Raw genomic sequence first — 26857 nt, 5'->3', positions numbered from 1 at the left:
TATCTGTTAAAATGTAAGAAAACATCAGATTAGCTGCATTAAAAATATTTTTTATTTCATAGTTTTCACACTATATCAGTAAATATGTTTCTTTACTTCAAAAATTAAATGCATGCTTTCCAGCCGAGTGGACATTTTTGCAACTCCATAAAAAAATAGGTTCACAAAAATTGCACGTTTTTTTAATACCTAGAGGAATAAAAACACTCAGGAAAAAAAAGAATCTTGATTAAGACTCTCATAATTCATGCATAAAAGGGTTAAAACATAGATATAATATTAAAAGTGATGACTCTCTAAAATCAGTCTTCTACATTTGAGCGTTATCTTTTCTCTCACTGTTGTGTTTCATTGTGTTGACATAAAATAAAACGTAAATTAGATGTGTTTCCATACACTGTGCATAACTACGCTGTGTGATGTTGTCAGAAGGTGGTACATTAGACATGACTGGGATAAACAAAGCAGAGCAGATAGAGTACTGTTTATCTGGGTTCAGGAAAGTGCCAGGGATTAGTCACATGAATTAAGTGTTAGTTATATAACAGAAATACAAATAAGTCTTTTCTATCTCCTAAATATATAGTATTTGTACTGTCAAATGTTAGAAAATGCCCTGAAATGATCATTATATTGTTTACATAAAAAGCTCTAGTAAGTTACATTACTGTAACTTTGCTGTTGTTGATAAACCTAATCTGCACTAACATGTTTTAGGGTAAATTCGTTGCTAATTGATGTTAGACTGTAATTAACTACTTTCCTAATCAAAAAGTTGGGCTTTTTTTTTTGCATATTATCTCCATGAAGTGTGTAATAATTAGTATTAGAGTACGATAAAATGTGAGCTGCATGAAAAATGTTTTTATTTCGTACTTTTCAAACAGTATATCACTTTTCGATGATCAGTTTTAATTAGTGGTGGGCAGCGATTAAAATTTTTAATCGCGATTAATCGCATGGCTTTCTGCGATTAATCGCGATTAATCGCATAGTTGTTGGGGGGGGGGGGAACGCATCAACAGCATGTATTGCCTTTCAGTGATATTCCAGACTGGAAGTACTCCGGTGATCAAAATAATTGCACGTCAGTGCTTCCAAACATCTGTGTCCTTCTCAACCCCACCATCTGAAAACATTTAAAATGAAAATGTCCATGTAAAAAACCTCTACTTTTACACATGTTTATGTCCCCACCAGTGTATTTACAGTTGTGAGTGATTGACAGGAGTCTTAAGCCCACTAATCAGTACTAATACTAATAAGCCCATTAATATGTGATGTTCAGTTGTTCAAAGCAAGCAAAAGGGGCCCTGAAGTGGTCAGAATAAGTTGCACTAACGTATGTTTTGTCCTTTCCGTGTTACCGTAGTTAGTTCGGACATAGAACTAACAGACATGTTTCTTTCACTCTTGTTTGTATGGCCCCAAAAACGTTTGCCTGTGAGTATTTTATGTTCAGTTGTTGTAAGAATGAATAGTATCAAATATCTCTGATGTGAGCCTTTGTTGCTGAATAAAAAGACGTTGTAAATCTTTAATTAACCTGTAAATGCTAATCGTTAGCGTGTCTATGGATTTTCCCATTCAAGTTAGCATCGAGATAAAATGACTGCTAATACAACATTCACATCGTACATGAGTAAAGGTTAGTTCAAAGGCTGACATATTAGACCTAAACACAACCAATGAATTTACATAAACTTAGCATGAGCCTGCATAAAGAATTAGCAACCCATCTCCGACTGCTTGCATAAACAAATTAGCTTAAACATCAGCATTACTTGTAAAGTTCGCCGGTTTTCTCCTCTCAGCCGGAACACACACACAGCACCGGTGTGTGGACCGGCGAAATAAAAGCATGAGTTTCAAAATAAGAGTCCGTATGTATAAATCAACTAAGACTTGCTTGAAAGGCAGAACAATAATAAAACGGCGTTAACGTGAGATAAAAAAAATTGTCGGCGTTATTTAATGAATGCATTAACGCGGGAATAACGCGTTAACTTGCCCACCCCTAGTTTTAATCTTTGCTTCAAATATTAAATGCATGGTGTCCAGCTGAATGAACATTTTTGTAACTCCATGAAAAATAGCTTCATAAAAAATTTCAATCACATTGTGTTTTTTTTGTTATGCCTATAGAGCAGGGGTGTCAAACTCATTCTAGTTCAGGGGCCACATACAGCCTAAGCTGATATAAAGTGGGCCGGATCAGTAAAATAATATAAATAATAGGGTAAGAACTTATAAATAATGTCAACTCCAAAGTTTTTTTCTATGTTTTTGAGTGAAAAAAGTCAAATTCTATAATGAAAATGTATACATCTACGAACTGTACTTGAATATAACATAAACAAATATGAAGTATGTGGAATCGTACCAATATTCTGCCTCTTACTAAACGTTTTGTGTATTTGTAGATCCACTGTGATCTGTAAGTTGTGATGCATACGTATAAATGATAAACTAAGGCGGAATATTGTTCAAATTGCACTTATTTTTCTTAAGAATTTTCAGGTTATTCACATTTTTTGTCAAAGGCTAGTCTGTAAATGTAAACATTTTTGTGTAATTTTACTTTTTTTTTTTTTACACTACAACAAAGAGAAAAATCTGTACTTTTCATTAATTATAGGTTATTATGATAATATTTTACTGGTCTGACCCACTTGAGATTAAATTGACCTAAAATGATTCTAACATCCTTGATTGTTAATATCGTCAGTGTAATTTCTGCATTTCACAAATTCATCCCAGGGGCCAGATTGGATCCTTTGGTGGGCCGGTTTTGGCCCCCGGGCTGCATGTTTGACACCTGTGCTATAGAGGAATAAAAACACTCAGGAAAAAAATCTTGATTAAGGTTCTCAAAATTCATGCATGAAAGGGTTAAAATCCCCTTCACACCGCGATTACAACCAATTAATTAAATGCTCTAACACAAAAATTTTAAAAAAAATGTAGTCACCTGTGGAACGGACAGGACTGAAAAAATACCATCCAATCATTTTAAGCGCCCAATCAAAATGATTGAAAGTGATATGTCTATCAAACTCAACTGCCATTTGTCCCTCCCCCCTCTGCGTGTACCCCCCTTCGTGCATGAATCGTGCGTTCTCAGAGATGAAATGAAGCCAGAGCCAGAGCTTGGCTGTATTAGTTATATTAGGATGGAGAGTTCAACGGCAAACTGTTTTCTCACCAACATAAATCAGTAGGAAATGTAACGTTTGTCAGATTGGTATGAACTGGGGCTGTTCTGTAAGAGCGGGGGGGTTGAAGGAAAATGAATGAGGTAGGGCTGTGCAATTAATTGAAATTCAATTACGATTTCGATTATTACACGCAACGATTACAAAAATTATGTAATCGAGAAAAAACGATTATTAATTTTGAGTTGTTTAATTCACGCGCACGCAAGCTACCATGAGCTGCTCTGCCCCGCCCCCCTCTAAGCTACAGCTGCCAGCTAGCCGGCAGGTCCACCCCAAGAGGAAAGCTGTACCTAGCGGTCTGGAAAAATAGCAGGAGAATCGCAGCAGAAGTGCTTGGTAAACAAAAAAGGCAAGTCAAATTCAATTGTATGGAATGACTTTGGGTTTGATGAAGAGCAAAAACCCATTACGTGCAAAAAGTGTTTCGTAGTTGTGTCCACACCGACCGGTAACACAGCAAACCTTTTTAACCATCTAAAGTTTAACCACCGCGACCTTTATCATAATCTTATGAAAAACTAAAACGCATTAAAAAAAAAACTCCGCCTACAACTTCGTCCGCAATGCAGTCTTCAGTCTCCGAATGTCTTTACGCTGCAACTCCCATATTAACCTAACTGAAACCTCACGGCACACCACTGAATTTACTGTTTCATACTACACTGAACATACTTGAATTTATAATTTGCACTTTACGTGAGTTTTTTTTTTTATTGCTCCAGTTCTATGGCAAGTCTAGAGCAGTTTAATTCCAGTGCACTATTTGTTTACAAAAGGAAACATACTTGAATTTACAGTACACTTATTTGCATTCAAAGATTTTTTTGTTTCGTACAAAGGTGAAGATACTTTGTTTTAATGGTTAAAAGCTTTATTTATATTTAAAGAGTATATCTGACATTGTTTTGCAAGAAAAAAATAAACAACATTAAGGTTAACAAATAATCGTTTTTAATAATCGTGATTTCAATTATTGCTAAAATAATTGTGATTTTTTTTTTCTATAATCGAGCAGCCCTAGAATGAGGTATGCATGGATCTGGGCCACTGGAGCCGGGCGAACTGTCGCTGTGCGGCGCTCATGAACCCTCGAGACCAAGCATTGCAGGTGCCAGTACTCTGGAGGCGTGGCTTCGGGGGGAAGTCTGAAGAAAGGGGTTTGGACTTTTGAATTGAGTATTTTCAAAACGTAGCTTACTTGAACCATTTTTCTAAGATTTCCTACCCCACCTTTAATGTGCTTTTTGTGTAATTCACAAGCAATGGACAATTCCCTGAATGTAGATTTGTAAAACAGAGGCTGTATTTGTTTGCTCTAAAGTTTCCATTATGCTGCTACTTTCACACAAGACACATAACACGTAACAATAATTTTCATTCTCTGAGTAGCCATCCCCCTCATTTTTTTAAATAAATAAATAAATTTTAATGTATTCTTTTTTTATATATATATATTATTTATTTTCTTTTCCCTTGCTCTTTTTTCTATTGTCTTTTTTATGTTCTTTTATACTACACTTATTAATGCTGTTTAAAGATGGTTGTTGTTATCTATTTATAATTTTTATTCTCTGAGTAGCAACCCCCCCCCCTTTTTATGAATAAATACATACATTTTAATATATTAATTACACTGGGTTACAAAAAAATGTTTTTTGCAAGTTGTCTAGGTTTTTTCAACTGAATTAGGACCATTTTGCACCGCTACATCCAAAAATGACATCTGTTTTTCTCAATCAGGTCAGGTTTTTTTGCTCATTTGATTTTGAAAAGTTTGATCTTCTCACAAAATTGATTACATTTAATTACATTAATACCAAAATAAGGTTGGTAAGCACACTTTATGAAACTTGTGACTTGATTCCTGTTAGGTACAATGGTGTATTCACCGCAGATGTAGCAGAATACGTCAGGCTTATTTTTGCAAGATCTTCTAGTCGAAGCCATTTCATTCACCTGTAATATTAAAAAAACTGTTAATCATAAATTGGCAAAAGTAAAATCTTCAGAACTCGTTTATTGCGAGAAATATGAAAGAATTTTGTATCATATGATGTGAAAATGCCCATAAATGTAAGCAAAAATGTTAAAAAGCCAATATGTAGCATAGTTCAGAAAGTTGACCTGATTGAGCAAAATTAATGTGATTTTTGGATTCAGCACACCAAAATTATCCTAAATCAGCTCAAAAAACTTAAACAATAAATTTGTTGTTGACCAGTGTTATTTTTTTTATATATATATAACTTTTGCTCTTTTTTCTGTCGTCTTTTTTATGTTCTTTTATACTACACTTATTAATGCTGTTTAAATATTCGTTGCAGACATTTATTTATAATTTTCATTCTCTGAGTAGCCCCACCCACCTTTTTTTTTTTTTATAAATAAATAAATTTTAATGCATTAATTATTATTATTTTTTTATATTACTTATTTTCTTTTCCCTTGCCCTTTTTTTTTTTTTTTTAACATATTCTTTCATACTACACCTATTAATGCTGTTTAAACACGGTGGTTGATATTTATTTATAATTTTCATTCTGTCTTTTCATAAATTTTTTCAGTGGTTGTTTGTATCTGTTCATGTCTGGGTAGGGTTACGGGTTGTATCATGGGTGGATGTTGTTTAGAAAATCCAAAATCTCCTTCCTGTACAGTGAATGTCTTATTCATGTTCAGTTATTAATAAAAAGACCTTTGAACGAATAATGGTAATAATCTTGGAAACATAAATAGTTATCCATATGTGTTTCCATTTTCCATACTTTTCCAGATATGGAAATTTATAAAATCAAATTCCATACTTTCCATACTTGCATAGGAACCCTGCGTGTATGAATATGGTGCTGTACAAATAAATTTGCTTTGCAAGTATATAAAACTAAGGTTAGAAAATGAGCCAAGGAAGAAGCAGAAGCATGAACATAGGAGTGAAGACAAAGACAATGGGGATTAGTAACACAGAAGGACATGACAGACAGGGACAGCGCCGTCTGCTCTCACCACCTCCTCATTCAGAAGCAGCATCTGACAGTCACCGACCACACAGTACTTCGGGTTCCAGGCGCTTCGCTCTTCATAGGAGTGGCCACGTGACATCCAGTGTCTTGATGAACATTGGACGTCTAAGAAAGGAGAAAGAAAAAACTAAATATTAGTTCTAAAACACAGAGATATTTGTTCTTTGTTGTATTGGTTCACTAAAAAAAAAGGAGTGGGCAATCAGGATTTTGCTAAATGGGCCTTTTATCTATGTGATAGGGGAAGTGCTTTTTAAGTTGTGCAAATAGGTATTCTGCACAGTCAATGCTAAAACTATTTTCTTAATTAGAACGCAATTGAACGGTAATGACTACAGCATACTGTTGTTTCTTTCCATCTCCATTACTCTGAGGATGACGTGAAGTGTCAATAGGATAAATATAAAACAACTGAAACAAGCTTAAATTGGATTCTGCAGTATTTTCCAGTGATGACATAAGTCACAGAAAAGCAACACATAGGCTTTTACACAGGGGAAATGAAATCTATCAAATCATACATATGGTTTACTGTTACAGAGTAGGGCTGGGTAAAAAAAATTGATTTAATTGATCTTAGATTGATTTCGTTTTAATTTTGCGTAATCGATTAACAGTGGCCGAGATCGATTTTTCAGACCAGGACCAGGAGCACGCTGAAGCACGACCGGCTCTGTCTTGTGAACCCCTGGGGAAGACGGCGTCTTGGTCTGGCTCGTGACGGCTCTGGCACGGAAAAGACGCAGAGGAAGGGTGGGGAAAACCCCTCCGCTGGAGGTACCCCCGGCCTCAAACTCGAACCCACAGTGTGAAGGAACTGGCTGCCCGGAGGTTCTCCGAGGCGAGTCGTGGAAGGCGGTCGTTCTTGGAATGTTAACTTGGATCCATACTGTCACCTATGGCTGAGTATGGAGTTAGAGGAATAGTAAAACAACAATGTCCGACCACGATGCTACCCCCCCGCTCCCTGACCAACAATCACGGAACACCCCACCACCACCACCACCAGCGATAAAACACAATAAAGATGACGGAGAAGTCCATTCTGATCCACTGTAGAAACATGGCAATGTTTCTGTCCCGTTCATCATTTCAGAGCAGATTCAGCTACTTCCTGCTGAAATGTCAGATTTATTTGTTTTCTAATATTAATATTGATACCAGTATTGATGTGTTGCATGACTGCAGTAGTGAAATAATCAGGTTACAACTCAAAATTGTACTTTGGTATCACTAAATTAATCTGAATCAATCAATTAATACTGAATCGAACTGATATTGGATCAAATCGAATTGTGATTAATCGATTCAGAACCATATGAATCAAAATGGAATCGATTATGGAAATTGGCCATGATACCCAGCCCTATTACAGAGACAGCATGGCTTCCTAGAGTTTCAAGACTATTTTATTACATATCTTTGTTTTTCTGAAGCCAACTCCATTACCATCAAAGCAACAGCCTTATGTACAGCACATACCTGAGGAAAATATACACTTGTGAGAGCTGAAAACAAACTTTCACCGTTTCAACACTGATGCATGTCTGTGAAATCTGTGCACTTTCACCTGTTGGTAGGGCTGCACGATTAATCGCTAAAAGATCACAATCTCAATTCACACGTGTACACAATCTTATTTCTAAACAAGGACGATTCTTAAGCATTTTATTTCATGGGCTGCATTACAAACATTTGCCCACAAACGCAGAACCACCCCCGCCTCCTCCCTCAACCAATGGTAAAGTGTCTTTATTACACGTGAGCCTGCAGCTGTCGGCTGCAGCTGAGTGAAAATGAAAGAGTGGAGGAACGTCTGCAGTAAAGAGAATGAAGTGGATGAAAACCCCAGTGGTAGTGGTGAGAGTCACCCACCCGAACTCGTGCCCAATAAAGGTTTGCATTCGGCGGCGTTAGTCTCATGTCAGTCTTCTTTTTTATCATCCAACTCTAAGTGTCTTTTCACTTTCACTTCTCTGACTTCTGCGCTATTCTTCTCCTTTTCTTTTCTTTGCTGGTGAGGATAACTCAACCTATAACCAAGAATCAAAAGTCTCGCCCTCTCTAAAAATTTTAGTAGTAGTAGTAGTAGTAGTTTATTTCGAGCACATAGAATCATCAAATAACAAAGAATCATACAACATGGTGAAAACAAATAAATAAATACAATTTTTTTGCGCTCAAAAAGGAGTGGGAAGAAGTATAACTTACTGACTCCCACCCCCTTTTTACAAACTAATAATCAAACTAGATCCGCTTCCTTTACTTTGTTAACACACATTTTCCTCTGTATATTTTTTACAATAACACAAAACATCCATACAAACCCTTCATATACACTTTTTTTTAGTCACCTCATACACAATCAGATTTGCAATAATCAACCGTTTTTAATATAAACTATAATATCTATATGCACTTTAAATATTTACTCCAAATACAATGATCAATAAATATGATAGTATCTTCTTATCATGATAACCAATTAACTATAATATCTTATTTTATACGTACTTCTAATGTTGTACAGGGTGGGGAAGCAAAATTTACAATGAACATTTAGTTGTTTTTTCTCAGCAGGCACTACGTCAATTGTTTTGAAACCAAACATATACTGATGTCATAATCATACCTAACACTATTATCCATACCTTTTCAGAAACTTTTGCCCATATGAGTAATCAGGAAAGCAAACATCAAAGAGTGTGTGATTTGCTGAATGTACTCATCACACCAAAGGAGATTTCAAAAATAGTTGGAGTGTCCATAAAGACTGTTTATAATGGAAAGAAGAGAATGACTATGAGCAAAACTATTACGAGAAAGTCTGGAAGTGGAGGAAGCAACAAAAAACCTACCAAAGCTTTTATTAAAGCTCTCAAATCCAAAATTCTAAAGGATCCAACCAAATCCATGAGAAAAATGGCAATTGAACTTGAGGTAGACAACAAGACCGTTAGAAATGCAGTAAAATATGATTTGAAGTTAAAATCTTACACAAGAACACCAAAACACTTGTTGACAACAACAACAAATCCAACTTTAGCAATTTTTGGGAATCATGTTTATGGCCACCTTCTAGCCCAGATCTAAACCCTCTGGATTCTGCTATTTGGGGTGTTTTAGAACATGCTACCAATAGAACATCACACAGCAATGTTGACTTTCTTAAAGATACTATTAAAGAAGAATGGGAGAAGTTGTCACCCGAATATTTGAGGAGCACTTGCGCAAGTTTCAGGAAGCGTGTGAAGGCAGTTATTGAGAAAGAAGGAGGACACATAGAATAAAAATATTTTCTATTATGTAAATTTTCTTGTGGCAAATAAATTCTCATGACTTTCAATAAACTAATTGGTCATACACTGTCTTTCAATCCCTGCCTCAAAATATTGTAAATTTTGCTTCCCCACCCTGTATATTTTGTTATTATAGTGGTTTTATACATCCTTTTAAATGCACAGATTGAAGAAGACATTTTTAAGTTTTGTTCCAGATTATTCCACAGATGTACCCCTCTAACACAGATACACTGGCTTTTATGTTTGTTCTACACTTAATTTTCTTGCAGATTTTTCTATTAAAAAAAATTCCATTGTGCCAGTTGGGAAGTTTCTTCGCACTGCAAACTTTCACAGATCAGCTGATGTCGCTTAGCAACCAGGACCATAAGTGACCGGACTACTTGCGGAGTGATATGAAAGATGAGAATCAGAGGTAAAAGACCCCATTTTCCTTGACAGCGGTGCAGTAAACATTTTGTGAAAAAAATTGTGCCAGAGAATCGTGGTTGAATTCTAAGCAAAAAAAATCATGATTCACATTTTTGCCAGAATTGTGCAGCCCTAACTGTTGGTAGCCATATTCTAAAATGTTTTTTTTTTTTTTTTGTGTAAATTGGCTGGAGGCAAACAAGTTGAATATTTGGGTCAGTGTGTGCTGTATAAGCTGGTCCTGCTGCTCAGAGAGGACCTCCGTACAGCGTAACTTCCCTGCATGAGGCTGGGTTTCATCATATGACACACAAATAGAATATATGCACACAGCCATACGTGATGGAGAACAACTGAGAAAGCACTGAAAGATATGGTATGCATAACGCATTACATAATTAACCACATGGTTATTTTTACACAGCTGGTTTCAAGGGTTTGTGCTGTTGGTACGTAGCAACGGGAAGCTTCATCGTGGTTCTTGAGAAAACAAAACTCAAAAAGAGAATGTAAAACTATCTCTGAGTCACGCAGAGTTTCACATCACATGTATTTTTTACTAAAGACATTAAGAATATTGTGCAACTGGAGCTCCCATGTTCTGAAATGAAACCTAGTGTGTATATGAACTTGAGCATTGCTTCACCCCCTGTCAGATTGTCTCTCTGATCATTTTCCCTTAAATGACTGCTTCATATCCCAGGTAGCCTCACCACTCTGTCATTAGAGACGAAATCACATGACCACAGACGCATTAATGCACATAAACAAACTCTGGGTAAATATAGTGTCTAGCACATACGGCGTCTGTCTCATCAGCTTACAGTCATGCTGTGGACAGGAGCAGGTCAAGCGCCCACAGTTTTCCTATCAGCAAAGCTTCTTCAGAGGCAGGTGTTTAATCTGGTGATTAAATTATGCAACTCACATGCAGTTATACAACAGTTAGGAGAAAAAAGCAGGAAGGAGAGACAAGAGACACCAAGGAAAGACAGATAAAAAGTCTTCGGTTGATGCCTCTAGCCTCATTCTCCTCAACAGAGCATCGGGGGATTCATCTGCGTCACAGATGAGCTTTAAGTCTTTTGCTATCTTCGTGTAAATCTCTTAGCCAACATAACCGTTTCCATTTACAACAAAAGAAGTCCTGTAGGATGAAAAATCAGAGGCAACCCTACCTCGATGTGGAACAATTCAGTTTTTCCCTGGACTAAAACAGAACTTATTGACAGCTGCTGACAGACAGAATCAAGGCCAACCTCCTGATGCAATATCAATTCTATAGATTTTTTTTTTTTGTTTTTATGGCCTTGCTGATTTATAGATCGGGCTTATGACATCACCGTCGATCAATATTTTGCAGGCTCTGAAGCAGCGGGCTAGGCACATAGCATTGTATTGATATGTGAATTTAACATCACAGCAAAATAAGGGTGGTTGTAAATTTTTATGAGCAAAACTAGTAAGTCCATGAGTTATCTTGATCATAACATCAGGTGATACGAAGTTTAAACAACATAGGCAAAACCGTTTTCCATTTCTTCACTTGCAAACAAATTCAGTCAGCAGTTTTATTCTCTGTAGATGGAGTAGAATAAATGGATTAAAGTTTATTTCTTTTCTAATTCTTCTTTCTGACTGCAGCTGTGGCCACAGGCTTGTCCATCTGTAGCCTCCAGCTTGGTAAAAAGCACTAAAATAATGAATCAACTGTCTTTGAATAACACAGAGAGATACATAAAAAAGATGCTGCAGAAAGCACAGAAAAGCTAAAGTTACAGAAATAAAAGCAGAAATTTGCAGTTTGTTTTTAAATAAATAAAAATAGATTAAAAAAACACGTCGGAGCTTAGAAAATATTCACCCTTCGACAGGACCTGAGCAGTGTTCCCATTAATGATACAGACTGTTGTGCATTGCCATTGTCTTTTCCACCACAGTTTTAAAAATGAACCGAAAATATTGCGGTGGACATTGTGGTAAGCAGAGTCTCACGAAAACATTTTGCTGGTGATGTATGTGAATGTTACACCGCATGACGATGAAAATGAATTTAACCACACAAACTACATTTACAACAACAATAGTGTGCACAAAACATGAAACCAGAGCCAAAGCCAGCAGCCTCTGAAACCATGCGAATTACACCTGTGGCAGAGATATGAAGCCAAGTCAATGAGTATAAATGTTCATAAATAATGTTAACAAATAAAAAGAAATGACAGTAACTTGCTAACTTTATAAGTGTTAGTTAAGTATCTGACATTTAGATTTACACTGAACTTGACAGAATCTCACGGCTAAAATTTGCTTAGAGGTCTTATTTATGTTTTTGTGCGTACAAAGTCAATATAAGTGAATCCCCAAAGGAACTTTGGGTTGGTAAATGCAAGTTATGCAAATTTACAGGATTTCAATTTTGTTGCAACATGTTGATGGTCATATGAACTATGTTTTCAGGTCAAAAATGTCCAATTTCATCACAGTTAATGCTATATTTTCATATCACAAATGGCCAAGTTATATTTGAACTGAATTTACCTGAAAAACAAATATTCTATTCTTTTAGATTCCCCAGTTTTGCTTACAAGATCACATACTAGATATCACATGTTTTATTTTTACAGGTTGCAATATGGAGTATCGTACTGATCCATCCTGTTTATGTTATGCCAATACATATATTAAAGGTGGGGTCTGAGATGTTTTTCTGGAGCATTTTTTATGATATTCCTTAAAATCCCCTTCACACCCCGATTACAACTAATTAATTAAATGCTCTAACACAAAAATTTAAAACAATAAGTCACCTGTGGAACGGGTAGGACTGAAAAAACACCATCCAGTCATTTTGAGCGCCCACTCGAAATGACTTAAGGGTGATATGTCTAACAAACTCAGCTGCCATTCACACCTCCCCCCTTCCCCCCTCTTCACGTTCCCAGAGGCTGGAGCCTTGTACAGGAAGCGTAGCCAGAGCTTGGCTATATTAGTTATATTAGGATGGAAAGTTCACCTGCAAACTGTTTTGTCACTAACATTAGGACTAACACTAACACCACTAGGAAATGTAACATTAGTCCCATAGGTCTGAACTGGGGCTGTTCTGGAAGAGTGGGGGGGTTAGAGGAAACTGAATGAGCTATGCATGGATACGCCAGCCAGAGGCTCAGCCAGGGCCGTAGTCAGGGTAGGAGCCCGAGGCGTACGGGACCGGAGCAGGGAACGGAGCCTCAGCCAGTGTCGGAGACGATTCGGCCGGAACGAACCGGACCGTAGACAGCATCAGAGCCCAACCCGGGTACGGAGCAGAGCTGTGCAGTGCTCGTGAACCCTCGGGAACAGTGGAGCAGAAAGGGTCCCCTGGGGCCCCAAGCAATAAATAAATAAATAAATAAACATACAGGTGGGGGAGGGGCAATTTGGACTCAGGGGGCCCCTTCAGAGAATTTGAGAGAGCTGGTTGTTACTGCAACTTCTCACTGCTGCTGTGTGGTGAACTTATTCTTTAGACTGTTTGTGTCAAGTCTGTTGGTCCTTTGGGGGCCCCTGCTGGCTTAGGGGCCCCAAGCAGCTGCCTGCCTTGCCTAATGGCAAGCTGCACCACTGCTCGGGAACAAGCATTGCGCGTGCCACCACTCTGGAGGCGTGGCTTCAGAGGGACATCTGAAGAAAGGGGTTTGGACATTTGAACTGAGTATTTTCAAAATGTAGCTTGCTCGAACCGCGTTTCCAAGATCTCAGACCACACCTTTAAGAATGTCACACGCCACTTTTTAAATCAACAGTTTTCTAATAATAAGCATTTTTATAAAGAAATAACAATTCTATATTGTTATTTACTCTTTAGTATGATGATAAACTATACTACGGAAGCGTATTGCATTCACACACAAAAATAATTTCAGCTCTGTTTTTCTGAATTAATGAGATACTGTTTTCTGAAAAAAAAAAAAAAAAAAAAAATTCGGCTCTGTTTTTCTGAGTTTACGAGACACTGTTTTCTGGAAAAAAAAAAAATTGCTCTGTTTTTCTGAGTTTATGAGATACTGTTTTCTGAAAAAAAAATTGCTCTGTTTTTCTGAGTTCACGAGACACTGTTTTCTGAAGGAAAAAAAAATTAAAAATCGGCTCTGTTTATCTGTGTCAGTGGGACAGTGGTCCCCGATCCAACAGGAGCTCCTTCTACCTGTGCTGCTGAAAACCTCTCGGGGGAGCGTGAACTTCTTTCCGTTCTTGTAACCGGTTCCGATTACGGATCATGGAACTAGTTTCGTTTACAGAACTCAGAACCAAGCTCCAACCTCCAAGCCCAGCTTCGTGCACGGATCAAGCCCTTCAAGCATACCGGCGCTCGGAGCCTGTAGCCCGGCTTCCTGGAGGGCACGACCGCAGTGATGGGAGTTGGTATTAATGAGGTCAAATAAAATGACATTCGCCAGCATTGAAGAAAATATACACAGCAGAAGAGTGCAAATGTGTATTCATTTATTTGTCGGACCTGATGGAAAGCATTACTCAGAACTAGATCTGTGGAGGAGCGTCTTGGTGTCCCGGTCCCACCCCCCACCCCGGATAGCTTTCCATCAGGTCCAGGTGGAAAGCTATCCGGGGGTGGGGTGGGGGTGGACCGGGACACCAAGATGCTCCTCCACGGATCTAGTTCTAATAATATCAGTAATCTGTGCACAAATGTATTAGCATTATTTCAACACAGTTCTATGCATTTCTTACGACTTTTTTTTTTTTTTTTTTGACAAAAATGGCCACTCATTTGACCCCCTAAGGAAATTTTAGCGGTAATGTTAATAAATAATGTTAACAAATAAAAAGAAATGACAGTAACTTGCTAACTTTATAAGTGTTAGTTAAGTGTCCGACACTTAGATTTACAGTGAACTTGACAGGATCTCAACAGAACCACACAAACATGCTAACATTAAAGCTACATGCTAATGTTCATGTTTTGCAAAACACAGAGGTGACTTTCAGACAAATGTGATCAGAAAATCAGCAAATAACTTCAAAAATGATATCCATAATGCCAACTTAGCACCTTTGCTGCTAGATTTAGAAACTTTTCCAACTACCTTAGACATTTTTCTCAAACAGCACCTAGTGTCACAGTCCGCTCCTCCCTCATATTCATCCTCTATTCTCAGACTCACCTGTGGCGCATCGCAATCAAGCCTATTTAAGGCCTGGTCCTGCAGCTGTGCACCACTGGATCATTGTGGCGTCCATCCTCTCCATAACCAGGACACTCATCTCCCATCCACAGACTCCAACTAATGCTGCGTTCCAGGCCTTTTTTTGAGCCCGTAAGTCACGACTTCAAACTACGACTTTGTAATGTTCTAGGCAAATCACGCCAAACTGCCTAAGCGCAAGGACTTGTGGTAGTTAGATGTAAACAAACCAGCATGGTGGACCGTACGTTCTGCTCATTTACAATCATACCTATCCCAGAGGTGCTCGTTCTTTGCTTATTTGAGGGAAACCGAGGATTAAAAACGGTGCATAAGGCAAGAGAAGCTGTTCTACCTTTTATGTTGTGTGTTAGAAAGCCCACGGTGTTTATGTGTTATTCCTATGCTTGTTTAGTTGAAAAGCCCACACTGCTTATGCATTGTTCCTATGCTTGTTTAGTTAAATTGGAAGTTCTATAGCATGTTTCTCTATAAGTGTTCATATGTTCTCCGGCCCTTAAACGCACCATTGCCGTACCGGCGCTACTGAATGCTAATACGTGAAAACAACTGAAAACCGCTAATTTTCCGCTGACACAGTGACCGTTCATGTTCAGTTGCTTTCTTCATCATTTACCTGTACCACCCTGGTTTTGTTGCTGTGTGTGTGTATGTCAAAATGTGAGGTTAATGACGTGTTGTCTGGACTGAATGTACTGTTGAACTGTTGTCTGGTGTGTTAGCTGTGTATGTGCTAATGCTGTCTTATGCTAGTGTGTTGATGAAGCTAGATTGGTCATCCTGTTTGTGTGCTTCATGAGGTGTATGCAGGGGGATTTTGTTTCTACTGTATGTACAATATGATATGATTGAGTGCTGAGTGCAGTACTTTAAAACTTAAGTTATGTCAATCCGTACGTTTACATGACAACTCTTATTCCTGGTTTAGTCTGAATAAACGTTAGATCCTATTTAAGAGGACCAAGTAAACACCTTTTTCCAGTTGAAAAAGAATAGTTCGAAATAAATTTAAATCCGAATAAAGTCACTGGTTTAAAACCCTTTTAATTCCGAACTAAATTATTCCTCGGACATGTAAACCCTTTATTCCGTTTGGATTTTATTCCTTCCATTCTGCGCATGCTCGTTGTCTTGTCCCGTCGCGATGACGCACACATTCTGCGCTGGCGGAAGAATATGTAATGCAGTCTAGTCAACCCAAACCGTTCCAGTGGGCTATTCTGATGGGATCTACCAGCCTCTAAAACCCTGAAGGAAGAGTTCATCACGTGTTTTTTTTTTTTTTTTTTAATTAATTCATTTGCCATGCACTGATGAGTTCGATAAGTGGGCAAATCAGTTTGCACTGCAGTGCACCGATTGCCTTGTTCTCGCAGCCCTTCCCTTAGCTTAGCATAGCTTAGCATAATCGCTTCATTCCTATGGTCAGATGTAGCCAGGCTTTCATGGGTGATCCGTAGTATTTTATAAGTGATTTTGTGAAATTCAGTTCTTCCTAATCATTACTCTAGTCCGGTGGGGTCAAGATGATCACAAATTGAGGCTCAAATCATGGCGATGTGACTTACTGCAGGAATAAAATCTTGGGAAATAAAAACTAATTCAGAGCTAAAATGCTAAAGCAAAGCTAGTTTAGCGTATGCATCCCTTCCAACAAAAAGATTTTCCAACTTTCGTCAACACAACAGTCCCAAGATTGTATGAGTGCGGTAAGTCGCAGATCTAAAGAAATAATTAGAGAGAATCGGATTTCACAAAATCGCTTACAAAAGACAACAAATCACCTTTAAAAAAAACTGGTTATGTGTGACCATGGAAATGCAGTGACTAAGCTAACAGAAGGGCTGTGAGAACAAGGCAACGTGAACACTGCAGCGCAAACCCTTTTGCTCGCTTATCTACCTCATTAATACCTCACGTAAACCTTTATTTGGTTTTAACATTTCCATGTAAACAGAAGAGCAAATACTTCAGTTCCGAATTAATTTCTTCTGGAAAAATAAATCGGATTTAAAAAGAAACATCATGTAACCGTACCCATTGTATTTCAGTATGATGTGTTGTGCTTACTATACTCGCATTACTTCATGTTGTTGTTACAGACCACAGCAAATAAATCAGACATAAACTGGACATCCGTATCCGTGCTCTTTAATTGGAACACCATCTCTACACCTTGCCGCTCTAACCAGTTGAATTCTTGGAGACAACAAACCACCTCTCCTTTTTATTATGTTATTTGGATACGTACTGAGTATTTATTTATTCTTGCATTCAATGGACTGAAAACTAGCTAACGACACAACAGCTGGTGATTATATCATATAACATTTACAGATAAATAATGTCAGAGCAATACCTTATTTTAATAAACAATTTGCATAAACACCACATTCATGGGGGCAGCCATTGCTATGTGACGTCAGAGCTCGGAACTGGGAGTACATCAATCTAGTACGAGTTCACAGGTTTGACTGCCATTCCAGTGCATTTTCACCAGTAGAAGGTTGGAAAAACACGAGTTACAGGGGGCCGTGAATGCAGCAAGACTCACCCAGGTTTTTCTCTTTGTATCTCAGTTTTGTTCTGTTAAATAAACCCGGTTCTTCCCTTCAGTGCCATGGGCCTGAGTCCAATTATTCACCACCTTTATGACACCTAGGAACAAGTTTAAGTAGTTTTAAAGTTTGGAAACTTATTGAAACTTTTAAAGTGACTCAAACACCGAAACACAAACATTTTCCTTCTAAATAATATGAAATGATTTTCTGTCATCAGAAAAACACAAATCTGCCTAGTGGCAAAAGTCAGTGTTGCCAAATTATTGCTTAAAAAAAAAGGCCACTAGCAACAAATTGGTTGGAAGTCGGACACTTTCCACCTCCCTGCACTTTGGAACGGGACATTTCTGATTATGCAAATTGAGTTATGACGTCATTTAGCAACATTACTTTCCTTAATAAAGAGTTGGCAACACTGCTGATAAGATAAAAACTACCAGTATTTGCTCAGATTTGGACATTTTATTATAGTGTATTCCCCCTGGCAAGCTTATGTTATTTTGGTGTATATACATTTAATAATCTACTTCATTCAATAAAGATTTAATGGAAGAAGAGGGGGGAAAAAAAAAAAAAAATAATAATAATAATAATAATAATGTGCAAAAAATCATCATAGAAAACATCCAATATGAAAATTTAAAATATTATGAAACGGCATTAAAAGGGTGGAACCCATGCGCACCACAGTTATTGGTAGGATTAATGGAGCAGTAGTGAGCTACTAGCTAGCTAAGGAAATTAGCTTCATTTAGCTAATATTGCATGCTTTGAATTAAAAGAACGGAACTACAATATAAAACCCAAAATGGTACATTAAAAGATAGTGTTGTAATGGGAATTTATCTACCGTTTCTCACCTGCTCGTACAGTAAATTACTTGTAAGAAACAAAGCTTGACAGTTCAACAATAACTCACCATGTTAGACTAGTTTAAACCTGCCACCTACTGGTAACTACTGGGATTGCATAAGAGTGGCACTGACATGCATAGGGCAACAACAACGGATTGGTGATGCTGCTCTTCTTACGACCACATGTGCTATTATTTATTTTGTTAGTTTTTTCGCTCAAAGAAACCATATAGAGAAAAACAGTATAAACATGCCGGGCATTCTTTAATAAAATTACATGAATGGAAAAAATTATAATGAAGTAAAAATAAAATAAAGTACAATAGGAAAACTTGATTAACTGCTAATGTTGCCTGCCTTTAAATATCCTATAGGATATTTAAAGTATTGCTTTGCATTTTATATTTCTTCTCATATAATGAACATTGTGATTTTAATTTTTCAGTCACTTGACCTGTCGTTGCAGTAAAGCCACACTTGCAACTAATAAAATTAATCACAGCTCAATTGCACTTCAGCATCCCAGTAATTTATGTTAACATTAATGAACCAGCATGTGCAATTTAAAATTAAAAAAAAAAAAAAAAAGGGAGCGAGATGTTTAATAGACCCAGATTGTTTTTCATTTATGTAATTAATCACACCCATGCAGGTCTAAATGTTTATAAAGTACAGCCGATGTCATCAAACTGTGTTTCCAGTGCCTTGAAATATTTGTGTGGTTATCTTTGATATTGTTTAAAAAGCAAAAATAAATTTCATTGGGCCTTCTTCACTTATCATCTAAGTACAGAGTATGTACGCATATAATGATGCAACCATGCAGTGCAGAAAAAAGTGTTGCGTGGAGGTCTGGAGATACAGTATGTTTTATTTTTAATGTCTTTTGCCCTCGTGTACACCCGCATCATCAGTAGCATGATCATTTTTTCAAAGTGGTAAAACTGTTAAGTCAGAAGAGAAGTGTCTGAATCCCAAGAGCAAATATTTATAAATTAAAAATGATTTATTCATCAAAAATTAAACTGTGCTTTTGCTGTGTCGCACATTTCAAAAATCCTCTTTTGACACAGTGTCCGTTTTCATTTTCATCTTAAATTTGACCATTTTTACACACGAACATTCACAGAAGTTCCTTCTATGACTCTGTTCATTTATTGTTTTATGTCTTCTTAAAACTTTTTTCCCCCATAACCTTTAATTTAAGCGACACCAAGTAACAAGGAAACGTGTGCACAATAATATACAATATTTACATTAAGTCATCATAGTGTGGGGGGAAGGAGGGATTTGGGGGTAGGATATAGGCTATAGCATGTAATATACAAAAGAAACAAAATGTCTGACTGACCAGGTAGTACAGATCAACGTCCTGTCTTGGTTGTGTAGATGTTTTGTGTGCGGTGAAGTATGTAAGATGTTGGTGAAGTGTGAATGTTGTGATGTGGGCTTCTCAAAAAATCAGGGGTATGAAAACACTGGGTTACAAAAAAATATTTTTTGCAAGTTGTCTAGGTTTTTTCAACTGAATTAGGACCATTTTGCACCGCTAAATCCAAAAATGACATCTGTTTTTCCCAATCAGGTCAGGTTTTTTTGCGAATTTGATATTGAAAAATTTGAACTTCTCACAAAACTGATTACATTTTTGTAAACTTTATCTTGGTCACCAAGTTTAATACCAAAATAAGATTGGTAAGTACACTTTATGAAACTTGTGACTTGATTCCTGTTAGAGACAATGGTGTATTCAGCACAGATGTAGCAGAATACGTCAGGCTTATTTTTGCAAGATCTTCTAGTCGAAGCCATTTCATTCACCTGTAATATTAAAAAAAACATTAATCATAAATTGGCAAAAGTATAATCTTCAGAACTCCTTTATTGCAAGAAATGTGAAAGAATTTTGTATCATATGATGTGAAAATGTCCATAAATGTAAGCAAAAATGTTAAAAAGCCAATATGTAGCATAGTTCAGAAAGCTGACCTAATTGAGCAAAATTAATGTGATTTTTGGATTCAGCACACCAAAATTATCCTAAATCAGCTCAAAAAACTTAAACAATAAATTTGTTGTTGACCAGTGTAATCATTAAGCAACTGAAAATAAGTGAGGAGAAAGGAAAAAGGGAGGAAAAAAGAGGTTAATAAAAAATAAGTAAATAAATACAGTCACAGAAAATATTATTAATCTATCAAGTCATCAGAAACAATGGTTGTGCAATCCAGTACTAACTTCTGTGTGTATCATTTGACTAAAACAGACAGAAAAGAAAACATGGAATGCGTAAAAGCACTGTTTTTGTCAGTACAATGCCAAAGATATTGATGTAAGAACTGTAGTGATTTTGGTTATTATCAAGAAAACATGGAAAATGTCAAGAAATCAGCTCTGAAATTAAACTACTATGAGCTATTTTTGATATCATTATATTTCTTTAAACAAATGTACCTTTAGTTGTACCAGACATGAAAATGAACAAGAAATTGAAGAAAACAAGGGGTGGTCCAATACTTTTCCATGACTGTAAATGATAAAAACCAAATGAGATTATAAGAACAATTTATCTAAATATAATGTCATTATTTTTTATTTATTTATTTATCTTCAATGGTGAAAATCAACTGTTACATTGTGAAACATGTAGATAAGTGTCTGTACTCTGCATTAAAAACACGCACACATGAACATTCACAAAAGTTCCTTCTATGACTGTGTTCATTTATTGTTTTATCTCCTCTTAAACTGAAGACAAACAATTAAAGGGGTCATATTTTGCTAAACCCACTTTTATTCGTTTTTGGTTCATTTATTTGTGTATTTGGACCCTAATAGTTCATAAAGTTTGAATTTGAACCCTTCAGGTGCTGCAAAGCTATCTTTATATTCATTCTGGCAAAAATCTAACGGATTTCTACAACCAGTTTCAATTCCTGCTTAATGTTATGTCTACAGGGTGTATAAAAAAACACTATAAATTTTGAAAAATTACCCCCAGTTCCGCATTTGATCATTTTTGGAATTTTCTCGTATGGATGTCAGTAGGTAGGGAATTGGTGGATATTTGTCCAAATTTACAGACCCAGGTTTTCATGCATGAGTGAGCAGGGGCAAATTGTGCAATCCAAGTTAAAACTGGTTTGCGCGAAGTAGGGGTGGGATTTAAATCCAATCAAAGGTCATGGGAGGGGACAAAGGGCATCCATCTTGTTTTCCACAAAATTGCCAGGTTACAGCATTAACACTTTGGACACCATGTCAATATCATTTCTTTCCCCATGGCATCTGTTCCTGCCTTTCAAAGTTAATTCAACCTGTTTAGGCCTGAAAATGTCACTGAGCCAAAATGTCACTAGGCCAAGTTAGGGTTAGGGTTAACCCAGTTTTAGGGGTTGGGGCTTGTAGAAGCCAATGATGTAATAACAACTGATAATGTAATAAATTTGCTATTTTTAAAATGTAATAGGCCAATAATGTAATACCTGGCCAATAATGTAATAAAAGTCCTGAACCAATAATATAATAGCTTTTGGCCAATAACGTGATAACTTATTACATTATTGGCTCATACAAGAATTTTTTTTTTTTTTTTTTTTTTTTTTTTTTTTAGCAGGCCAATAATGTAATAACCAGCCAATAAGTTATAACATTATCGGCCAAAAGTTATTACATTATCGGTTCAGGACTTTGATTATGTTATTGGCCAGATATTATGTTATTGGCTTATCACATTTTAAAAATGGCAAATTTATCACGTTATCGGCCATTATTACGTTATTGGCTGTTATTACATTATTGCTCTCTACAGGGTTAAACCAGTTTTAACTTGGATTGTGCAATTTGCTCCTACTCACTCATGCATGAAAACCTGGGTCTGTAAATTTGGACAAATATCCACCAGTCCCCTACCTACTGACGTCCATACAAGAAAATTCCAAAAATGATGAAATGCGGAACTGTGGGTAATTTTTCAAAATGTATAATTTTTTTTTTTTTTTTTTTTTTTTTTTTTTTTATACACCCTGTATAACTAGTTACATCACAACATTTGCACATGTGAGGTCAAGACTTCTGATGAACATTTCTCCAAGTACGCCATAATTGTTTGTCAGCAGCAGCGGTTGTAGTCCAAACCGAAAATATGTCCAAACTTTGAGCCAGTTACCTAAAATGTTCAGTTGTTGTTTGGATTAATGAACACAAATGGCTGAAAGGGACAGAGAAGCACAGCCACCAACCTGGAGGGGGTGAGGCGTGAAGTGGCTAATTTGCATTTAAAGGGCCAGCGCTCAAAATGACATTTCTGGTGTCATTACTCAGAAATAGGGTTGAAAATGGACGTGTGGAGTTGAATTAATGAAGAATTCAGACCCAAGCATAACATTTACAGTTTATGTAGACCACAGTTAAATGTTTAAAAATGCATACTTCCATTTTAAAAAAGCAAAATGTCACTCCTTAAAAAAAAAAAGACATAATTACATAATCGCCAAACTCTAAAACCTTTAAATATTTTAAACCTCAAACATCATCTACATTTCTCGACATAGTGGGGCTGGTTGGGTTATATATTATCCACTCTCTTTGTAGTATTCAGTTAAACAGAGGTTATGTAATCCAGCACATTTAACTGTATTACAAATGAATAGCGGCTAAAAGAGACGACAGATCATATATTCATTAGTCTTGTGCCTTCCTGAATTGTGTCCATAAAAGCATGGATCCTTGGATGAACGTGCGTGTTCATGTGCCAGTCGGGTAATAACTACACGGTGTAATCTAACTCAAATTACAATCTCGGCCGCATTGTTGCATTTATACACACTGCGCTGCTCTCTCCTGTGCTTTGCATAGAAGTGGCTGAGAAAATCAATAGTTACAATATTTGCATTTTCCCCCCGCATCAATAAGTGTGCTCTGCAATACGACAATGGACCTCACCTTTCACCAAGTGCTACCCCCCCTCTGCCATATATTGATGTAAAAAGGGTCTAATGGTGTCAGATCAATGCTTTAGATAAAGTTTGATGGGGTTTTTTGTGTTTGTTTGTTTAAAATACCTGCTTTTCTGTTCCAGTAACAGAGGAAGAAAATGGCAAGGAATCCAAACTAAGTTTTTTTTCACTGACGCACAAACACCTACAAGAAAATACAGTACATAGATCTGTCTTGTCAGTCTACCAAATCTGCTGCAAATGAAACATATTCTAAAAAAAAAAATTAGCTGTAGCAGTGTCTTGAATTCACCATCTGTTTTTGGATATTTTGGGTTTTGTTCATGAGTCTCACAAGCAAAGGTTAATATTGACTTGCCATCGTAAAACAGCCTCGGCACCCACAACTCCCACATAACATGGATCCCAGCCTCCTGGTTCGCCTCAAATTTGAGCTTTGGAGAAGTTTATCTTCTGTTTGGTTCTGGGCACAAACAGACATATCTGTATCACTCCTTGCATTATTCACACTCAGAAGGTTACAGGACAACAATTGACTGGAGCATTGAATACAGCATGCTACTAACCAGTGGTGTAGTCCAGGGTAAACGGTGGTATGTGGAGTATACCTACTAATTTTCAGTCAGCATTGCATATACCCACTTCTAAGGGTGTATTCACACCTACCACGTTTGGTCTGTTTAAAACAGACCAGAGTTCATTTCCCCAGAAAGTCCGGACCTCTTTTTTTTTTTTTTTTTTTTTTTTTTTTTTTTTTAGGTGTGAATACAAACATGCGAACTCTGATTAGAACCAAACAAGCTTCCAAACGGACAGCCGAGGTTTACGGGTGGTCAGAGCTAATAGCAGCAGCCATGAGCTGTGGACAGACGTGGAGTAGTGAGGAAACTGAATGTGCCATTGACATTTGGTCAGATGCCCGTATTATGAAACTGGCTCCGACTGAGCTTTTCTTTAGTGTTAACATTATTTTTGAAAATTTGTGTCAGTAAAAATACAATTTATATTCCGAAAATGATAACTGTATGTAGGAGTACCACGATTATTTTCATCAACACCAGCCGTCTCTGGTTCACCCCGCCCCCGACTTTTGTCCAATGCTAGCGCAGTTCGTCACATGCGTGCTTCTGTTCACGCATTTTGGTCCACTTGCAAAAAGTGCAATGTGAATGCGATCCGACCCAAATGGAAAAAAAAAAGTCTGCATTTGATCCAAATCAAATAAGTGGGCCAAAGGACTTTTCAGGTGTGAATACACCCTAAATCCCCCTAATGTGCACCATTCAGTCGTGAATGAATGAATTTATTTTTGGTTTTACATCAATTATTGTACTTCGTATATTAATCATAATAAACATAAAAACCAAAAAAGGAATAGGTAAGAAGCAAAAGCTTATTTTTTTTGCCTATCCTTTTCACCTGATACACTGCATACATCAACTTAAATGTGTACAGCATCGAGCATTCACATAATAATAATAATAATAATAATAATAATAATAATAATAATAATAATAATAATAATAATAATAATAATAATAAAAAAATCAACAACAAAACCATATCTACCGACTCAATTCAATATTTCTGAGTAATTTTACGCTCAAGGCTCTTTTTTTTTTTTTCTTTTGAACTTCGCCAAAGGAGTGAATAAATTAAATGCATCATAAGGTCCATTCCATAATTTCACACCCACAAGCCCAGTCCATCTAGACTTCACATTTGTCCATCTACCTCACTAATCCACTCACACATATGAAAATCTCTGAAATTCAAATTACTCTCTTAATTCCAAGAACCACGAGTGGTATTTGAGACGATACTATTTTTATCCCTCTTTTTCCATATACCTATCTGAGCTAAATTGCTCATTTTTCGCCCTAAGATGGTGAAGCCATGACCCGCCCTACTCTGCCTCTAATTGGCTAGTACTCGGTACCTTCACTGATTAGATTGGTTAACTTTAGGCATGAGGACTGATGAGCCAATCAGAGGCAGAGTAGGGCGGGTCATGCCAAGGAAAATATTGCAAAGGGCTCTTAGCGTTGGCCACCTCTGGAACCTGACTGGACGCCTCAGGTGCCAGTGCCACCCCTGTTGATTGACAGATCACTGCACGTCTCGTGTAGACGTGCAATTATTGGAAATGCAGTTATTGGAAACTACTTTCATGGAATGCATAATTCTGAGGCAAGTTTTAAGGTGGTTTCAGAATGAGGCACTGTTTTTAACTTTTTGATGCACGAATTATAAGAACCTTAGTCAAGATATTTTTTCCTGTTTTTATTCTTCATTAGACATGAAAAAAACCAATGTTTTTTTTTTGTTTTGTTTTTTTAAATGAACCTATTTTTTATGTAGTTACAAAAATGTCTACTCAGCTTGACTTGTCTACTCAACTGTCAAACAAAATAACAATAATAACGATACTGCAAGATAAAATTAAAAACAAACAAAAAATAAGTAATAATATTAAATAAATAAACCTAATTATAAGTGTGTGTGCATGTGTTTGCTAATATCATATGTTTCTCTTTTTTCTGTTGGGTTTCTGTAAATTGGTTTAGAGTCTGGTTTTGACCAACTCTTTATATAAAATGTCATGAGATGACTTTTTTGTTGCGATCTGGTGCTATATAAATAAAATTTGATTGAGTGATTTGATTGGTTTTCCCCTGTAAGTCGCTTTGGAAAAAAGTGTCTGCCAAATGCATAAACATAAAACATATGTTTATGTCTACATGTCTTTCGAATTGTTTACAGGCGTTGGGTTATTTGATGTTGCTTCAGTTGTCTTTTAAATCTCGCTTTAGTTTGTTCTTTGGTGATCTGTTCTGGAAGAGAGTTCCATTCCACCATGACTCGATATATAACTGTTCTTTGCATCGATTGTGTTCTCGCATAGAGTAGACTTGCATGTTACTGTTCCTAAAATGGTGTTTTTCTGGACTACTTAAAAAAAAAAAAAAAAAAAAAAAAAAGGGGGGGGGGGGGCAAAAATTGAGAGTACACCCACTTCTCCAGGGACCACTACACCACTGCTACTAACTGATTATTCAACAATTTCTGTCAAACCCTGTGAGATGACTTTTTTGTGATATTGGGCTCTATAAATAAAATTAAATTGAATTGAATACAGCATGCTACTGTGCATTGTATGGCTTATAGTAATATCCATACATCATGTTTGATTCATGCAATAAAAACCACAGAGACAAAAACAGCCAGAATAGAAAATGAATTGGAAATTAGGATGACGGTTCACACTTATCATAGCTCACTGAAGAAGCACTTAGAAAGCAACGCGTCCATTTAAAGAGTAC

The 26857-nt window shown here is 36.8% G+C and overlaps 1 protein-coding gene across 3 annotated transcripts in view; it reads right to left on the bottom strand.

Moving 5' to 3' along the window:
• The window catches only part of LOC115429348 (disabled homolog 2-interacting protein), a 423964-nt gene that overhangs the window by 369942 nt on the left and 27165 nt on the right, over positions 1 to 26857 (bottom strand). For all 3 annotated transcript variants that reach the window (XM_030148688.1, XM_030148690.1, XM_030148689.1), the window contains exon 2: positions 6222 to 6343. In XM_030148688.1, coding sequence (XP_030004548.1) covers positions 6222 to 6343 — 122 coding nt within the window. The remainder of the gene's footprint in view (positions 1 to 6221; positions 6344 to 26857) is intronic.

This window comes from Sphaeramia orbicularis, chromosome 12, assembly GCF_902148855.1.
Source record: "Sphaeramia orbicularis chromosome 12, fSphaOr1.1, whole genome shotgun sequence".
NCBI classification, from domain to species: Eukaryota; Metazoa; Chordata; class Actinopteri; order Kurtiformes; family Apogonidae; genus Sphaeramia; species Sphaeramia orbicularis.
Note: the sequence above shows the minus strand (reverse complement) of the source record. Positions and strands in the feature narration are given on the sequence as shown.